This window comes from Pteronotus mesoamericanus, unplaced genomic scaffold, assembly GCF_021234165.1.
Source record: "Pteronotus mesoamericanus isolate MK-2021 breed Mesoamerican mustached bat unplaced genomic scaffold, CSHL_Meso_final scaffold_651, whole genome shotgun sequence".
In the NCBI taxonomy this organism is placed as follows: Eukaryota; Metazoa; Chordata; class Mammalia; order Chiroptera; family Mormoopidae; genus Pteronotus; species Pteronotus mesoamericanus.
Window position 1 is genome coordinate 37,202,654 of NW_026555325.1, and position 16,607 is coordinate 37,219,260.

Genomic DNA, 16,607 nt, shown 5'->3' on the forward strand with positions numbered 1-16,607 from the left:
CTATCTCTTAAGATCTGAAGATCTGGCTTACAAATCGAGCCCTCCTATTGCCTGATTTTTTCCCAGTCCTTAGGAGTTCTTTGTAGTAGTCATATAACTAAACTTTTTCACAAGCTCTAGTGTTAGAAAGAAGGTGGTTATTCAGAAAGGAGGACACTTCATTGGGCTTGGAATCCTTAGGGCAACACTTTCCCTTACTATTCCCCAGACATCTTTGAGTTGTGAGTTATGCAAAAGGGAACTTGATATCTGATGGTTAACTCTGCAATCTAAACCACTGCTGAAAATGGTTATGGAGCACTCTCCTATGAGATCTTCCTAATTTCACCAAGTACCATTCTCCAGAAATCAAGTCAATTTGTAGATAAGCATGAAGTCTTAGGGACGGTGTTGGGTGAATTGATCGGAAACTTAAAATACTGCTTGGCAAGAATGGAGAGAACCTAGATTGCAACTCAGCTTTAGCACTTAACTACATGACTAACCTTGGGCGAGTTAGTGTCTCTGTGATTCAGTTTTTTCATCAAGTAGGTAAAATACCTATTATCTACTTGAGATCTGGCCTCCAGCACAGTGGGAGGCAAGAAGTAGGCAATTCGAAAACGATAGCTATAATGGTTATAGGCAATGAGTCAGTTTCGAGTTACTTTAGTGCCTCTGCAGGGACCGGGGGCAGAAGTGAGGCAGTATGAGCTTATTCAGGTAAATGATGCAGCTAGTTCTGCCAGGTCTAACAGTACCGGCACGCCTTTTGCAGCAAGGCTACTTTCAGAGGCCCAAGCCACACTGATGACACGTCCTAAGGTGGTACGAGGACAAGTTGGGACATTTGTGGTTTGGGTCCTGGTCCAGCCCAGCAGGAGCTGGGCCAGTAGCGGGGCAGTTCAAACTCACCTGCTTGGCAGGTGCACACAGTCGGAGGCGTGACAGCAGAGGCGGGCTCGCGGGGTGGGCGGAAGCTGAGGCTGTAAAAGCTCCAGGCGCAAGGCTCCCGCCGCCCAGTCGCCGCGGTGGCTGCCGGGATACGCCGCAGCGAATGGTCGCGCCGGGCGCCGTTCTGAGTGACCTTTCACCCGCGCCCAGCGGTCCCGGACGGCTGCACAAGGCGGAAGCCATGGCGGAGGCGGCGGCTGCAGCCGGTGAGACGGGCGCGAACGCAGGCTCCGGCGCTGCAGCGGACCTGGATCGGGACCCCGACCGGGACCGTGCGGGGCGGAGGTTGCGGGTTCTCTCGGGCCATCTGCTGGGCCGGCCCCAGAAGGGTCTGAGTACCAATGAGTGCAAAGCCCGGAGAGCCGCGTCTCCTGCTACGGCGGCGCCCACGGCCACTCCCGCCGCGCAGGAGTCGGGCACCATCCCCAAGAAGCGGTGAGTAGCGGCACGGTGGAGCGAGCTGCCAGGGAGGTACCAGGCCGCGCCCTGCGGGAGATAACAGGCGAGGTGATAAGGGAGGTGACGGGTGGGCAGAAGGCATCCCGGTCCCTGAAGGTACCATCCATTTCTTTCAAGAGGGAGTGGATGAGATCCTGGACTCTTGTCAGGAAGGGGGCGGAATGGGATGGTGGATTTGGGTCACTGTTTCTGAGTAACAGACCTGAAGAACTCTTTTTGGGGAAACCTTTAAGGGGACACTTTTTTCTTGGCTTTTTAATGCCAGGAATTCATTCTCTTATCTTGAATCAATACGCTGGGGTCCAAGATCTTGGAATGGATAGAAGGGGTTCTCCTTTGATCTTTCAAGGAGATTTAAGTTTGTACTAGATGATGGATCTCTCTCTTCTAACTCCCGCAAAGGAGAAGTGGAAGAAGACAGTGACTGGTTTCTTAGGGGCAGGGCATTCGACTTTGAGGGAAGGAGCCGAGAGGTGGGAAAGAAGCAATAAACTTGAGATACTAGTTAGTGATTTTAGGGTGTGGTGGTAGCGACCGAGCTCCTGTGTAAACAGAAGCTGAAAGATCTTGACTTCCGACTTTTTGGAGAAATCTTAACCTCTGATGGAAGCTGCTAGGAGAAGCTGTTTTCTGAGATGTGGCTTTGTCAGTGTGGCTAAACTTTGAGAGTGAAAAGAATGGTGCTAATGTTTAATGCTTTCAATGTGTGGGAGATTGTGCTAAGTCTATTATTTCTTTTACTCCTCTCTCCAATGAGGTAGGTGCAATTCTCTCCCATTTTACAGATGAAGAAATTAAAAAGATTTACAAGGCTGCTGCAGTCTTGGCAGGTACACTGTGTGCAGCAGGTTAGAATTCAGAAGCACATCATATTAACTGTAGGGTCAAGTTCTGCTTCTGTACTGCTTCTGAACCTGTACTGCTTCTCATGAAGTGACTAATTCAGCATTCATTGAGTTTTCCCTCTACTACATACTCATGGTATTAGTAATACAGAGATTTAAAAATGCAGTGTTTCCTCTTAAGGAACTAATAGCTTTAGTAAAATAAAGTTATACAATGTGATAATAAATTAGCTGGTAACCATAACAAGTGGTCACTTAACCCTGTTTTGGGTGTGTATTTGTTAGGGCAGAGGCTTTTCAGAATACAGATTGTCTAAGTAAATCTTGACATTTGTGTTGGAAGCTGCCAGCCAAAGGAGGAAAGTGTTCTTGCAGAAAAAGTGCATTCACGGATAAAGCAGTAAGACTAGTTAGGGAACTGCTAGGAGTAAAATGTGACAGAAAAGGATGAGAATGACAGGTAATGAGGGCTGGAGAGACTGGTCTTGTTTGCAGGATTTTATGTGATATATAACATTACATTTACCTTTTAGAAAGGTCACATTGGGGAATGAACTGAAGAAGGTTAAGCACAAGGGTTTGAATTTTCACTGCACAATCCAGCTGCATGACTTAGGCAAGTCACTTAACCTTTCAGAGCTTCTTTCTGTTCCCCCATCTGTGAAAATGAGGACTGTAATTCCTGCTTGGCATTGTTGCTGTGAGAATTGAAAAATTTTAAGTGATTAAGTGCTTAGTGCAATGCTGACTATATAACCCCTCAACAAATGGTGGATGCAGTTTTCATTGAGGCCAAAGACAGGGAGACTAATTAGAAGACTGTTATCCCAATGAGAAATGCTACGATTGGGAATAGGCAACCTATTTGAAAAAAATAATAGGAGGTAAATTTTTCCGTAACTTGGTTACTGAATGATGGAGGATGGAGGAATCAAGGATCATGTCTTGGCCTCTGGCTTCACTTGTTATTATATTTGTCATCATAAGGTTTAAAACTTAAGTGTTCTAAATGACTTCATGTACATTTATGTCTGTTCATTTATATGCAACCATGTGTGATTGTGTATTTACATGCAGGTTTACACTCTTAGAACTAAGTAGATAGGCCAGGTGTATTCCTTATGGTTGGATTTAGGAGCCTTGGTCTACAGTATTTGGAGAAAAATAGTTAGTCTTGCAAGGCACTTTGGGATAATGGATGAGGCCTCCATGGGTGAAGGTGATTAGTCTGGGGTCCCCTGTGTGGCTTTGCCATTGTTTGAAGGTATAGTTGTAACCCATGGATGGCATAGATTGCCAAGGGTCAAAAGCGGTGTCTGGTCTCTGGTTCAGGGTTAGGTGTAGTTAATTTTTAAAATCTAGTTTTATAAAACTGTTTTGAAGTTGGAATTAAAATATGAGGGAACACAAAAGTTTCCTCAGAGAGTGATCTACTTAATATATTATTCATGTGGAACCCAGATCTTCCTTTTAAGGAAGGCAAGTGATGGAGCAAGGAGGAGCCAGCTTGTATGTCAAATAAAGGGTGAATGTGACTGTATGTCAGTTATTTTGGAATTGTTTGGTGATGTGTTTGGTTCTTCGAATAACTCCTCTTTTATTACCTTGGATGGTGTTATTGGTCACAATTCTTTTATCTCATGGCTGGTTTATCATCATGGAATTCGAAGAGTGACTTCTGGAAACTGCATGTTTTCATTCCTCTTACACAATAGTCATGCATATGTTAATTTACTCAACATTTATAAAGTAGCTGCTTCATGACAAGTATTGTTCTAGGCACTGGAAGAGGTGAATAAAAGACCTCGACCTCAAAGAATTCAGAATCTAGCAAGGGAGATAGACATTCCAGTACAGGTTGAGCCCAGCCACCGTAGATACAGGTACAGGTGTAGCACAAAGGAAAGAAAGTGGTATACCCTGTCTAGGGGGTCAGGGTAAGCTTTCTGGACATGATTTTAAAATATGGGTGATAGTGTGGCAGGGTAATGGATGATGAGGCAAAGAAAATAAATAGCATATGGCAAAGCAGTGGGGCATGAAAGTGCATGTTGTATTTAGGTAACTAAGCAGTTCAGCGTAGGTAGAGGTGGGAGTAAAGTGAAAAGAGGAGGGCCCTTGCAGGTCATGGAGGCCTCTGGCCTGTAGGTCATCATTCATTCATTCACTCACTCATTTACGCATGCATGTTTGAGTGCTTCCTAGGCCACATAGAGCAGTGAACAAAGTCTGCCCTTAATGGACTTACATTCCAGTTGGAGTGCAGATAGTGAGTGAATGAACAAGTCATATAGTTATATTTGTCAGATAATGTTAAATATAATGGGGGAAAATGAAGTAGCTGAAGGGAGTACATGATGGAGAACCCTTGAAAGAATTGAGCTGGAAAGGAACATGGTCAGATTGGGTTTAGGTTTGAGAGAAACCACTCCAGTTGAGTGTTAACAGTTGATTGGAGAAGGATGAGGATGAACATGGTGAGATGAGTTAGGGTAGGCCGTTGTAGCAGAACAAATGAACGGTAATGAAGGATTAATCCAGGATGATGGCAATGAAAATAGAGAGGGAAAGGATAGATTTGGGTTTTGGAAGTTAGTGCATTAAGTGATACTTAAAATTATGTGACCAAAGGTAGAGTGGGGGAGGGGTGGCAGTTGGAGATGGTGAAAACAGAAAAGAGATTAGAGAGTCCTGAAGAATGTGGACACTTAAGAGGGCTGATTGGCTAAACCCTGTTGCACTTGTAACATGGTTTCCTTTGAGTTGGTTCTCATTATTTCTGTCCAGGAACACACATTCTCCTTATCATGAAGTGGCTGTGCCGAGTTTTGAGGGGATGGTTTGCTTTTGGACCCTCTGTTTTTCCTTAAGTGCGTATTACTCAATAAGCAGTTCCTTTTTGATCTTGCTTCCGACTGCAGTTTTAGATTCTTAAAAATTACAGTAAATGTCAGTTAAGTATATGACATTTTTATGCCTTGGTTTTAGATTTTGTTAGTTACTTAAAAAGCTATTGTCATGTTACGAAAAAGAGAAAAAAAATACCCGTTGGCATCCATTGAATTTGTGACCTTAAACAGTGACCTTAAAGTATACAATGTTCAAATGTTATTTCTGAACTTCCAGGATTTCAGCTTAAAATCATGTCTTGAGTTATTACCCAGTTATGCATTTTAAATTTGTTACAAGTCAGTCATTCCTTCAGACTATATTCTCTTAAATTTTGAAATATATAAAAGATACATTTTTATTTAGCTTTTTAAAACAAAAATTGACATTTGGCTTTGATTCTTTTTTCTTAAGCCTTTTTATATTTTATTCTGGACCTTTCTCTGGTTGAAATATGCTTACCCATTAAAGAAGGCTGTTTCCATTCTAGGTAACTGCTTATTTCTTTTGGCAAGGGAGTTTGGCCTCTTTGGTGAGATTAGGAGCTCTAGGTGTTGTCTTGTCACTCACTAAGAAAACTTCTGTACTGTGTGTAATATTTGGCCTTGTCAGCATATCTGAATTTACCAGAGGTTTTGGCCATAATGGTGACCAAATTCTTGCCAGCAACTTCACTGGGACTCTCCAGATTCTATTTATAGTTGCCATGTTGCAACTTTATGCCATCAAGTGGGGAATGTTCATGCATCACAGGTGCTTGTAAACAAATAATATGAATTATTTAATTTGTTATATTCAGTTTGCAACTCTCACTCAGATTGATAATGTGATTGGTTTTGACTTTCTTTTAAAGATGTTTAAGCTTTATAGGAATCCAGCATCAGGGATATTAAAATGACACCCACTAGAATTCTATTCTGTCGCCCCAAATTTTATAAATCAGAGGTATCCACTAGAATGTTCTGTGGTGATGGAAGTGGTCTGTATGGTAGGCACTAAACACATGTGGCCATTAAGCACTTGAAATATGGCTAATGTGACAGAGGAGCTGAATTTTAAATTTTATTTAATTTTAATTAATTAAAATTTAAATAGGCTTATGTGGCTAGTGATACCATGTTGGACAGCACAGCTGTAGATTGAAACGTAACTCATTATCCACCCATTTTTGTTTCCAAATGAAGTTACTTTTCTGGGTTTCTTACTTCTCTTAGTACCATTTCTATGGTCATATCTTTCAGCCCTTACCCCAGAACTTTTCATTCCTTTCTGTTAGTCTTTGAACTGTCTTATGAATTATTCAGATTAGTAATTCTTAGTCACCTTCCTGCTCTTGTTTATCTCATCTGATCTCAACCACCCATTTTACAACTCATTAACTGATCTTTGTAGACACTTTCCAGAAAAGAGTTACTCTTTAGATAGTAAGTGGTAGAGCTTAGATTTGAGTCCAGATCTTTTATCTTAAATCTAGAGCTTTTTCCTTGATACTATACTGGTATCACCAAGTCCTATTTATTTTTTCTTCGTAATCTTCCTCACACCCATGTTGTGCATTCAACAAGAATTTATCAGCTGTGTTCCCGGTGTTTGGGTTACATCAGTGAACAAAATGAGAAAGGTCTCTTCACTCATGGAGCTTACATTCTAATGGGTGAAATAATTAACCAAACATAATAAATAATTAATATTTCAGTTTAAAAACAAAGTGGAGCAGGGTAAGGAGATTGGGTTCACATTTCAAATAGAAACTCAACGTAGAACATGACATTTGAGCAGATAATTGAATGAGATGAGAAAATGTAGTTATGTGTGCTGTCTAGTTTAACGAGTGATTTGGGCAGAAGAATAGTCGGTGAAAGCACCCTAAGGGTGGCCACACACGTGGCTTATTAGGAGGGTAACAAGGGGAGTAACAAGTAATGTAGCTGGAGGCTGGAGTCAGTTCATATCACACCCTACCCACAGCAGCCACTGTTTAAAATCTGTACCTCTTAAACCTCAGCTTCTAATTTACCTGTCTCTTCTATTTTAGGCATGGTTTCTTATTCAAATCGCATTTTCTAAGCTTCACACCTTTCCTTGTGCTGTTCTCTGGAAGAGCTTTACTTGTTTGGCACCAGGCCTCAGAGTCTATTGTTTTTGGGATTTTTTTTTTTTTTTTTTTTAAGAACTGTGGAAGGAGGCATTTGTTATTGTCTGTTACCTCTTCCCCATGGTTTCTCATATTATTAATAGTAACTCTAAAATCATACTGTTAAGTATCATGCCATGTAATATCTAGGCCTGGAGCCCTTAATTCATTTAAAACAGTTAGATGCACTCTTGCCGTTGCCTCACCTGTTTGAAACTTCATTTACCCAAGTTTGTTGGCAACTTATTCCGAGTTTTCCATGTGCTAGACACTAGGGGGATTAGCTCATTAACTTTTACCTTCTGGGATCTACAGGTCTACCAAAGAAGACTGATGTGTCTTCTGTTGCTGCAAGGTGCTAGGTGCTGGGTGCTGTAACAGGTAGGGGAGGGGAATGGTGACTGGCACAGCAATGGAAGGGCAACTTCATCTCCAAAAAACGTAGGTTACCAGGGTTGGGAGGGTAGCATTCTGTGTCAAGATGTTATTTAGAAATTCTTAAATCTGAGGGTAAAAGCATTTGGATGAAAATAGAATCAGAAGAATTAGGGCAGGAGAATATGGACTGTACAATAAAGTATGAAACTGGTATGGAAGTTGGCTACCGTAATGATGGGAGCCTTCAGCTGTCTGGATAGCTTTCAGAAGTTTTATTATGTGGCAGCAGAATATCTGGCAGTTATTTTACAATTATAAAAAAAATAGAAGGATAAATAATTTATTATGAAATGTTACACATTTTTGTTGCAGGAAAAAAAATAGATAAAACGAAGACAAATATCCAGGCTATTTAAGAGATATCCATCCACTATGCAGGTGTTCCAACCTTTTGGCCTCTGTGCCACACTGGAAGAAGAGTTGTCTTGGGCTACACATTAAATACATTGCAACATGTAATCACACACACACAATCTCATAATGTTTTAAGTAAATTTGTAATTTTTGAGTTGGGCCCATTCATAGCAATCCTGGGCTGCATGCCGCCTGGGGGCGGCAGGTTGGACACCCCTGCCAGCATCTTGGCGTTTTTCAGATATGAGGTGTGTGTACTAAGTCATGCCGCAGTGATGTCTTTTAACCATTTTTCACTCACTATCTTGTGTGTTACTTGCCATGTCAAGAAATATTAATGTGTTACCGTCTTCAGTGAATAAGCAAGTATTTTATGTAGGTAGTAAAAATTTAATGAGAACTATATTATATTTGTTTCCAGTTTTTCTATTACAAAAATTGTTATAACATTTTTAAATTAAATCCTTAAAAATTTCCTTAAGACACATTTTAAAAAGAGTTTTAATGAGCCAGAGGGCACCGTAATACAGCCTTCATTTATCTTAGTGGACACAGATAGAAATATAGGACAGCTATTTGTTTGGACTTAATTTTGACCAAGAATAAACAGTTGGAAATGATTGAAATCCTAGGAAAAAGATTGCCATAGTGTTTGAGCAGATTCATATCTTATAATTTAAGAAAGTAGATTTCTAGAAATTCAGATAAAAGGAAATTAGATGCTTTGAGGTGTTAAGGGGAAACCAAAACATGACCACAGGGAGGCTAGGAAACAGTGTTTAATGCTGCCTGGGCCTCAGGTGATGAGAAGGAGAGCTGAGGCAACTGGTTTAGATGTGCCAATTTAAACCACTTACTGTTATCAGTACAAAATGTGCACTCCACATTTATATTTTGGTGGCTCATACTTCCTGTTTGGGCAGATCCGTCTACATGAGGTGGTGTACTTTAAGGATTATAGTGTCAGCAATTTTCTTTTCCCCTAACATACTGTTTTGAAAAAAATTTAAACATATTGCACAACTGAATATTATAATAAACACTTATATACCAACCACCTAAATTCTACCATTAACATTTTATTATGCTTGCTTATCACATATCCATTAACCTTCCTCTTCTTCATCCAATGTAAGTCCATCTCATTTTAAAAAATTTATTGATTTATTTAATTTTTGATTATAGAGGAAGCGGGGGAGAGAGAAACATTGATCTGCTGTTCCACCCATCCGTGCATTCATCGGCTTCCCCCACCCCCAGCATGCGATCAACCAGGGATCAAAACCTTGGCACATCCAGTGCCTCTCCAGCCAACTGACCTACCTAGCCACGGCTAGTCCATCTCATTTTTGATAAATTTTAAAGAAAATCAGTAGCTTCATTTTGGAAGTAAAATCTCCAATATTAGCTTTCACTACTTAAGTTAATATTCCTAACTTTTCAATCTTCATTTTCACATTTTTTATTATTGGACATTTCTATCAAGTGTCTTGGTGTTTTCACAAAGTGGTATTCTCTTTTTGAAATAAAATTTAAAAAGTCTCTTTTCAAAGTAAAATATTTTATTTTTGTTGTTGTATATTGGGCTTGACTTCCAAATAGTATTTTGTTAGCTTTATCTTCACAAAGTATTTGTACCTTCACAACATAACTATGAGACTGCTAGTCTGATTTTTGTTTTATCTCCTAATTCTTAACTTGTTGCCAGTTATTTTCAGGAAGGACATTCTAGTTTGCTATGCTTGCCTTCAGATTTTATACAAGTGGTAACCATTTTAAAAAGGACGTCTTGTTTTTTAGTATGCACGCTAATTAGGACTCTCGGTTACAAATATTAATTAATTTGAACTAAGTTAAAGCAGAAAAGAATTTAGTATAAGAGTACAGAGCACCAAAGAACCTAAGGGCCTGCCTTCAGGAGCTTGGCTTCCAGATGGAATTAGAACTAAGAACCAGAAAGCTGCTAGGTTTCTTGCTAGCATCACTTCTTCCTAGTATCTGATACGTGTTTCCCTAAACAGGCCAGCTTTTCCTGCTCTTCTGTCCAAATAGTCAAATACAGCCACCCCCCTCCTCCAGGATGTTCAGCTAGTAGCAGAGAATTATTGAGCCCCTTTGTTCTGGATAGCTGGGCCACATGTCTACGTTGCTGTAATCAGTGGTTGCCTGGAAAGAAGTGGTGGTGATCTTAGTACAAAAATTGCCCAGGCAACTAAATGAGCTGAACTAACTCTGGCTATCATTCACTGAAAGATGTCACAGCCAGATCATCTGCTCATCTTTTTTGATGATTCCTTCTCCAGAATCTTGCTCCATAAATTATCCTATATATTTTCCTCTAGAGTCATCAGTCTTTTTTTTCTTTACTGACTTTTCCTGCTTCTTAAAAGCATGTACATGTAAAAATTTAATCTTGGTTGCATTTTTTTTTTCCATTACCAGTTCGTCCCTTTATACCTGCCTCCCCCAGGCAATAACTGCACTGTCGTCCATGTCCATGAGTCCTTTTTTCTTTTTGCCCAGTCCCTTCACAGCCCACCCCTGCCCCCTGCCTTTACTGTCTTTCTCTCCATCTATGAATCTGTCCTCATTTTCCTTGTTAGTTCAGTTTATTTATTAGATTCCACATATGAGTGAAATCATATGGTATTTGTCTTTCTCTGACTGGCTTGTTTCACTTATCATAATGTTCTCCAGGTCTGTCTATACTGTTGCAAGATGTAAAATTTTCTTCTTTGTTAAGGCCGAGTAGTATTTCATTGTGTAAATGTCCCATAGTTGTTTTATCCACTCATGTACCGGTGGACATTTGGGCTGTTTCTATATGTTGGCAATTGTAAATAATGCTGCAAAGAGCATAGGAGTACTTAGGTTCTTTTGAATTAGTGTTTTGCGTTCCTTAGGATATATTCCCAGAAGTGGAATCACTGGGTCAAAAGGCAGACCCACTTTTAATATTTTGAGGTATCCATACTGCTTTGTACAGTGGCTGCACCAATCGGCATTCCCACCAACAATGCAAAAGGGTCCCCTTTTCCCACATTCTCACCAGCACTTGTTGTTTGTCGATTTATTGATGATAGCCATTCTGACAGGTATGAGATGATATCTTATTGTGCTTTTAATTTGCATTTCTCTGATGATTACTGATGTTGAACATCTTTTCATATGTCTCTTTGCTATCTGTATGTCCTTTTTGTAGAAGTGTCAGTTCAGGTCCTTTACCCATCTTTTAATTGTTTTTTTGTTTTCTTTGGTGTTAAGTTTTGTAAGTTCTTTATAAATTTTGGGTACTAACCCCTTATCAGATGTATTGGTGAATATGTTCCCCATTCAGTGGGTTGTCTTTTTGTTTTATTGATTTCCTTTGGTGTGCAAAAACTTTTTAGTTTGATGTAGTCCCATTTATTTCTTCTTTCGTTCCCTTACCTGGGGAGATATATCTGATAAAAAAATTTCTGTGAGCAACGCCTGAGATTTTGCTGCCTATGTTTTCATCTATCATTTTTATGGTTTTGGGTCTAACATTTAAGTCTTTTGTCTATTTTGAATTTGTGTGTGTGTGTGTGTGTGTTGCGTAAGAAGGTGGTCTAGTTTCATTTTTCTGCACAGATCTGTCCAATTTTCCCAACATCATTTTATTGAATAAACCATCTTTAGCCGACTATATGTGCTTGCTTCCTCTGTCAAATATTAATTGACTCTAAAGGTGTGGGTTGATTTCTGGGCTCTCTGTTCTGGTCCATTGATCTGTGTGTCTGTTTTTATATCAGTACCATGCTATTTTGATTACTACGGCCTTGTAGTCTAGTTTGATATTAGGCAGCATGATTCCTCCAACTTTGTTCTTCTTTCTCAGGATCAGTGTTGCTATGTAGGGCCTATTGTGGTTCCATATAAATTTTTGAAACATTTGTTCTAGTTCTGTGAAATACATCCTTGGACTCCTGATAGGAATTGCATTGAATCTATAGATTGCTTTGGGTAGTATGGATATTTTAATGATGTTAATTCTTTGTATTCATGAACATGGTATGCGCTTCCACTTACTTGTGTCTTTTTCAGTTTCTTATAATTTTCCAAGTACAAGTCTTTTACATCCTTGGTTAGGTTTATTCGTTGACACCGTATTCTTTTGGGAGCAATTGTGAATGGGACTGTTTTCTTAATTTCCCTTTCTGTTACTTTGTTATTGGCATATAAAAAAGCAACTGATTTCTGGATTTAATTTTGTATACTGCTACTTTGCCAGATTCATTAATCAGTTCTAGTAGTTTCTTGGTGATATGTTTGGGATTTTCTATGAGCAGTATCATGTTATCTGCAAATAATGACTGTTTTACTTCTTTCTTTCCAATTGGGATGCCTTTTATTTCTTCTTGTCTGATTGTTGTGGCTAGGACTTCCAGTAATATGTTGAATATGAGAGGTGAAAGTGGACATCCCTGTCTTGTTCCCAATCTTAAAGGGAACACATGTAGTTTTTGCCCATTGAGTATGATGCTGGCAGTGGATTTGTCATATATGGCCTTTATTATGTTTAGGTAAGTTCCCTCTATTCCCACTTCACTGAGAGCTTTTATTATAAATGGGTGTCGCATTTTATCAAATGCTTTTTCTGCACCTATTGATATGATCATGTGGTTTTTAATCCTTCATTTCGTTTATGTGATGAGTCAAATTGATTGATTTGTGAATGTTGTGTCATCCTTGCATTCCCAGAAAAAATCCTACTTGATAATGATGTATAATGTTTTTGATGCATTGCTGTATTCAGTTTGCTTATATTTTGTTGAGGATTTTAGCATCTATGTTCATCAGGGATATTGGCCTATAATTTTCTTTCTTTGTAGTGTCTTTATCTGGTTTTGGAATTAAGATAATGCTGGCCTCATAAAGTGAGTTTGGAAACCTTTCCTCCTCCTGAATTTTATAAAATAGTTTGAGAAATAGAGGTGATAGTTGTTTTTGTAATGTTTGGTAAAATTCACCTGTGAAGCCATCTGGTCCAGGGCTTTTGTTTGTTGGGAGTTTTTTGATTACTGCTTCAATTTCATTAGGTATAATCTGTTCAGATTCTCTGATTCTTCCTGATTCAGTTTTAGAAGATTGTGTATGTCTAGGAGTTTATCCATTTTGTCCAGGTTGTCCTTTTTGTTGGCATATAGTTGTTCATAATGTTTTCTTATAATCCTTTGTATTTCTTTGTTGTCTGTTGTTATTTCTCCTCTCTCATTTCTGATTTTATTTATTTAGGTCCTTTCTCTTTTATTCTTGATGTGTGTGTAGTTAAGGTTTGTCAATCTTTATCTTTTCAAAGATCCAGCTCTTGGATTCATCCATCTTTTGTATTGTTTTTTTTAGACTTTGTTTCATTTATTTCTGCTTCAATCATTATTACTTCCTTCTGTCTGACTTTGAGCTTTTTTTGTTGTTCTTTTTCAAGTTACTTTAAGTATGAAATTAGATTGTTTATTTGAGCCTTTTCTTGTGTGTGTGTGTGCTAAGGCTGTAATAATGCTATGAATTCCCTCTTAGGATTGCTTTCCCAGTGTCCCACAGATTTTGCATTGTTGTGTCCTCATTTTCATTTGTTTCAAGGTATATTTTGATTTTTTCCTTGATTTTGTTGTTGACCCATTCATTGTTTACTAACATGTTATTTAGCTTCCATGTTTTTGAGTGTTTTTCAGTGCTCTTCTTGTGATTGATTTCTAGTTTCATAGCACCATGAGGAAAGATGCTTGATACGATTTTAATGCTTTTTTAAAAAAAGGTTTTATTTATTTATTTTTAGACAGAGGGGAAGGGAAGGAGAAAGAGAGGGAGAGAAACATCAGTGTATGGTTGCCTCTCACATGCCCCTTATTGAGGACCTGGCCTGCACCCCAGGCTTGTGCCCTGACTGGGAATTGAACCGGTGACCCTTTGCTTCACAGGCTAGCTCTCAATCCACTGAGCCATACCTGCCAGGGCAGATTTCAGTGCACTTAAATTTATTGAGACTTGTGTCCTAATACGTGGTCTATTCTAGAAAACATTCCATGTTCACTTGAAAAGAACGTATATTCTGCTGCTTTGGGATAAAATGCTCTGAAGACATCAGTTAAATCCATTTGATTTTGCATGTCATTTAAGGCTGCTGTCTCCTTGTCGATTTTCTGTCTGGAATATCTATCCATTGAAGTCAGTGGGGTCTTAAAATCCCTGACTATGATTGTATTTCTGTTGATGTCACCCTTTATGTTCATTTAGGTTTGCTTCGCATATTTTGGTACTCGTATGTTGGGTATGTAAATGTTTACTACGGTTATATCATCTCTCTCAGGGGTGTCCAACCTACAGTGTGTGGGCTGCATGTAGCCCAGGATGGCTTTGAGTGTGACCCAACACAATATTGTAAATTTACTTAAAGCTTTTTTTTTTTTTTTTTGCTCATCAGTTTTCATCACCGTTTGTGTATTTAATATGTGGCCCAAGACAACTCTTCTCGCAGTGTGGCCCAGAGATGCCAAAAAGCTGGATACCCCAGATTGTTCCTTTTTTCATTACGTAGTGTCCTTTTTTGTCTCTTACTATGGTTTTGGTTTTAAAGTCTATTTTGTTGAATATAATTACTGCTACTTCAGTTTTTTTTCCTTTCTATTTGCATGAAATATCTCTTTCTATCCCTTTACTTTTACTCTGTGTGTATCTTTTGATTTGAGATGGGTTTCTTGGAGGCAGCATATATATAGGTCTTGTTTTCTTATCCATTCAGCTACCCTGTGTTTCTTGGTTGGAGCATTTAAGCCATTCACATTTAAGGTGATTATTAATAGATACATATTTAGAGCCATTTTATTGTTAGACTACTGTTTTTTTCCTTTCTGTCTTCTTCTCTTCTGCCTCCTCCACCTCCTGCTTTTCCAAGCAAGCCCTTTAACATTTGTTACAGTTTTAACAAACTCCTTTAGCTTTTTTTTCTCTTTATTTCTTCTTCTATTTTCAATGATAGCCTTGCTGGGTAAAGTAATTTTGGTTGTAGGTTCTTGGTTTTCATCACCTTGAATATTTCACACCACTCCCTTCTTACCTGAAATGCTTCTGTTGGGAAATCAGATGAGTGTCTGGTGCTCCCTTGTATGTAACTAACTGCTTTTGTCTTGTGGCTTTTAGGATTCTCTCCTTGTCTTTAAGCCTTGTCATTTTAATTATGATGTGTCTTGGTGTAGGTCTCTTTGGGTTCAACTTGTTTGAGACTCTCTGAGATTCATGGACTTGGGTGTTTTTTTTTTCACCAGATTACGGAAGTTGTCAGTAATTATTTCTTCAAATAGGCTCTCGATTCCTTGCTTTCTTCTTCTTTTGTTGTTCCTGTGCAGATATTGTTATGCTTCATGTTGTCCCAAAGGTTTCTTAGGCCCTTCTCAATTTTTAAAATTCTTTTTTCTTTTAGATGCTCTACCTGGGAAATTTTTTTTTCCTACCTTGTCTTCCAAATCACTGATTCGATCCTCTGCTTCATCTAACCTACTGTTTATTCCTTCCAGTGTATTATTTATTTCAGATATGGCATTCTTTATTTCTGACTTTTTTTTTATGGTTTAACGTCTTTTTTTCCCCCATGCTGTTGAGTATCCTTATAATCAGTTCTCTAAACTCTTTATCTGATAGATTGTTTTCCTTGGTTTCATCTAGTTCTTCCGAAAATCTTCTTGTTTTTTCATTTGGGCTTTGTTTCTTTGTCATCCCATTTTGGCTGCTTTGTATATTTCATGTTAGGTGCTAAACTAATCAGCTGCTTGACCTATCAGTTGTTAAACTAATCAAGCTGTAATCAGCAGCCTGGTGTAAGCACGACAGGGTGGGGCAGAGTAATTCCTGATGCAGGGCTATTGCTTCCCTGCAGGCTGATGCCACTTGGAGAGGAGTGTTATGCCTGAGAAAGATGGCTTCTGAAGTAAGGGGAATGACTCGGCATGGGGATCCTGGTGGCTGTTCCTTTAGCTCTCTCTCCAGAGCCACCAACCCCAGAATCTCCTCAAGCATTTCTAGTTCACTCTGCCTTCCCTCTGCCATCCCCCAGGATAAGTGGCTGCAAATGGAATTTTGTACGTTGGACCTTTAAGAGGCTCTCTGTGTTTCCAGCTTTTCACAGCTGGATGTTATTTGGGTATGTTTCTGGCTCTGGTGCTGTAGGCTGAGAAGCTCAGCTTAGGCTCTGGACCCCACACTTCTCAGGGGGAACTCCGTGGCTGCTGAAATGTCACTCTGGAACTTCAGCAGCCACCCGTGAGAGCGTAGCCAACCCTCTTGTGCTGCTTCTGCATTCCCTACCAGTCTTGTTTTGGTGAAATGGTTTCTTCTACTTGTCTGTGGTTATAAGGCTTCTCTCCAGGTAGTGTTCAGTTGGCTATTCAGGATGATATCTCTACAATTTAGTTGTAGTTCCAGATTGGTCCTTGGAGGAGGGTAGTGTAGCTTCCACTTATTTCCTTCCAGCTTGGATCTTCATGTAAGTTTTTGAAATTGTTTTCTGCCTATATCAATCGGTCTTTGGAATGGCCCTCTTA

At 39.3% G+C, this 16,607-nt stretch overlaps 1 protein-coding gene across 2 annotated transcripts in view; it reads left to right on the forward strand.

The window, feature by feature from the left end:
- Positions 1-1,064: 1,064 nt before the first annotated feature.
- Positions 1,065-16,607, forward strand: part of AGPS (alkylglycerone phosphate synthase) — a 141,137-nt gene continuing 125,594 nt past the window's right edge. Inside the window, exon 1 of one of the 2 annotated variants that reach the window (XM_054562498.1) lies at positions 1,065-1,368. In XM_054562498.1, the coding sequence (XP_054418473.1) occupies positions 1,115-1,368 (254 nt within the window). In that variant the 5' untranslated portion in view covers positions 1,065-1,114. The remainder of the gene's footprint in view (positions 1,369-16,607) is intronic. The other variant, XM_054562499.1, reaches the window with a different exon arrangement.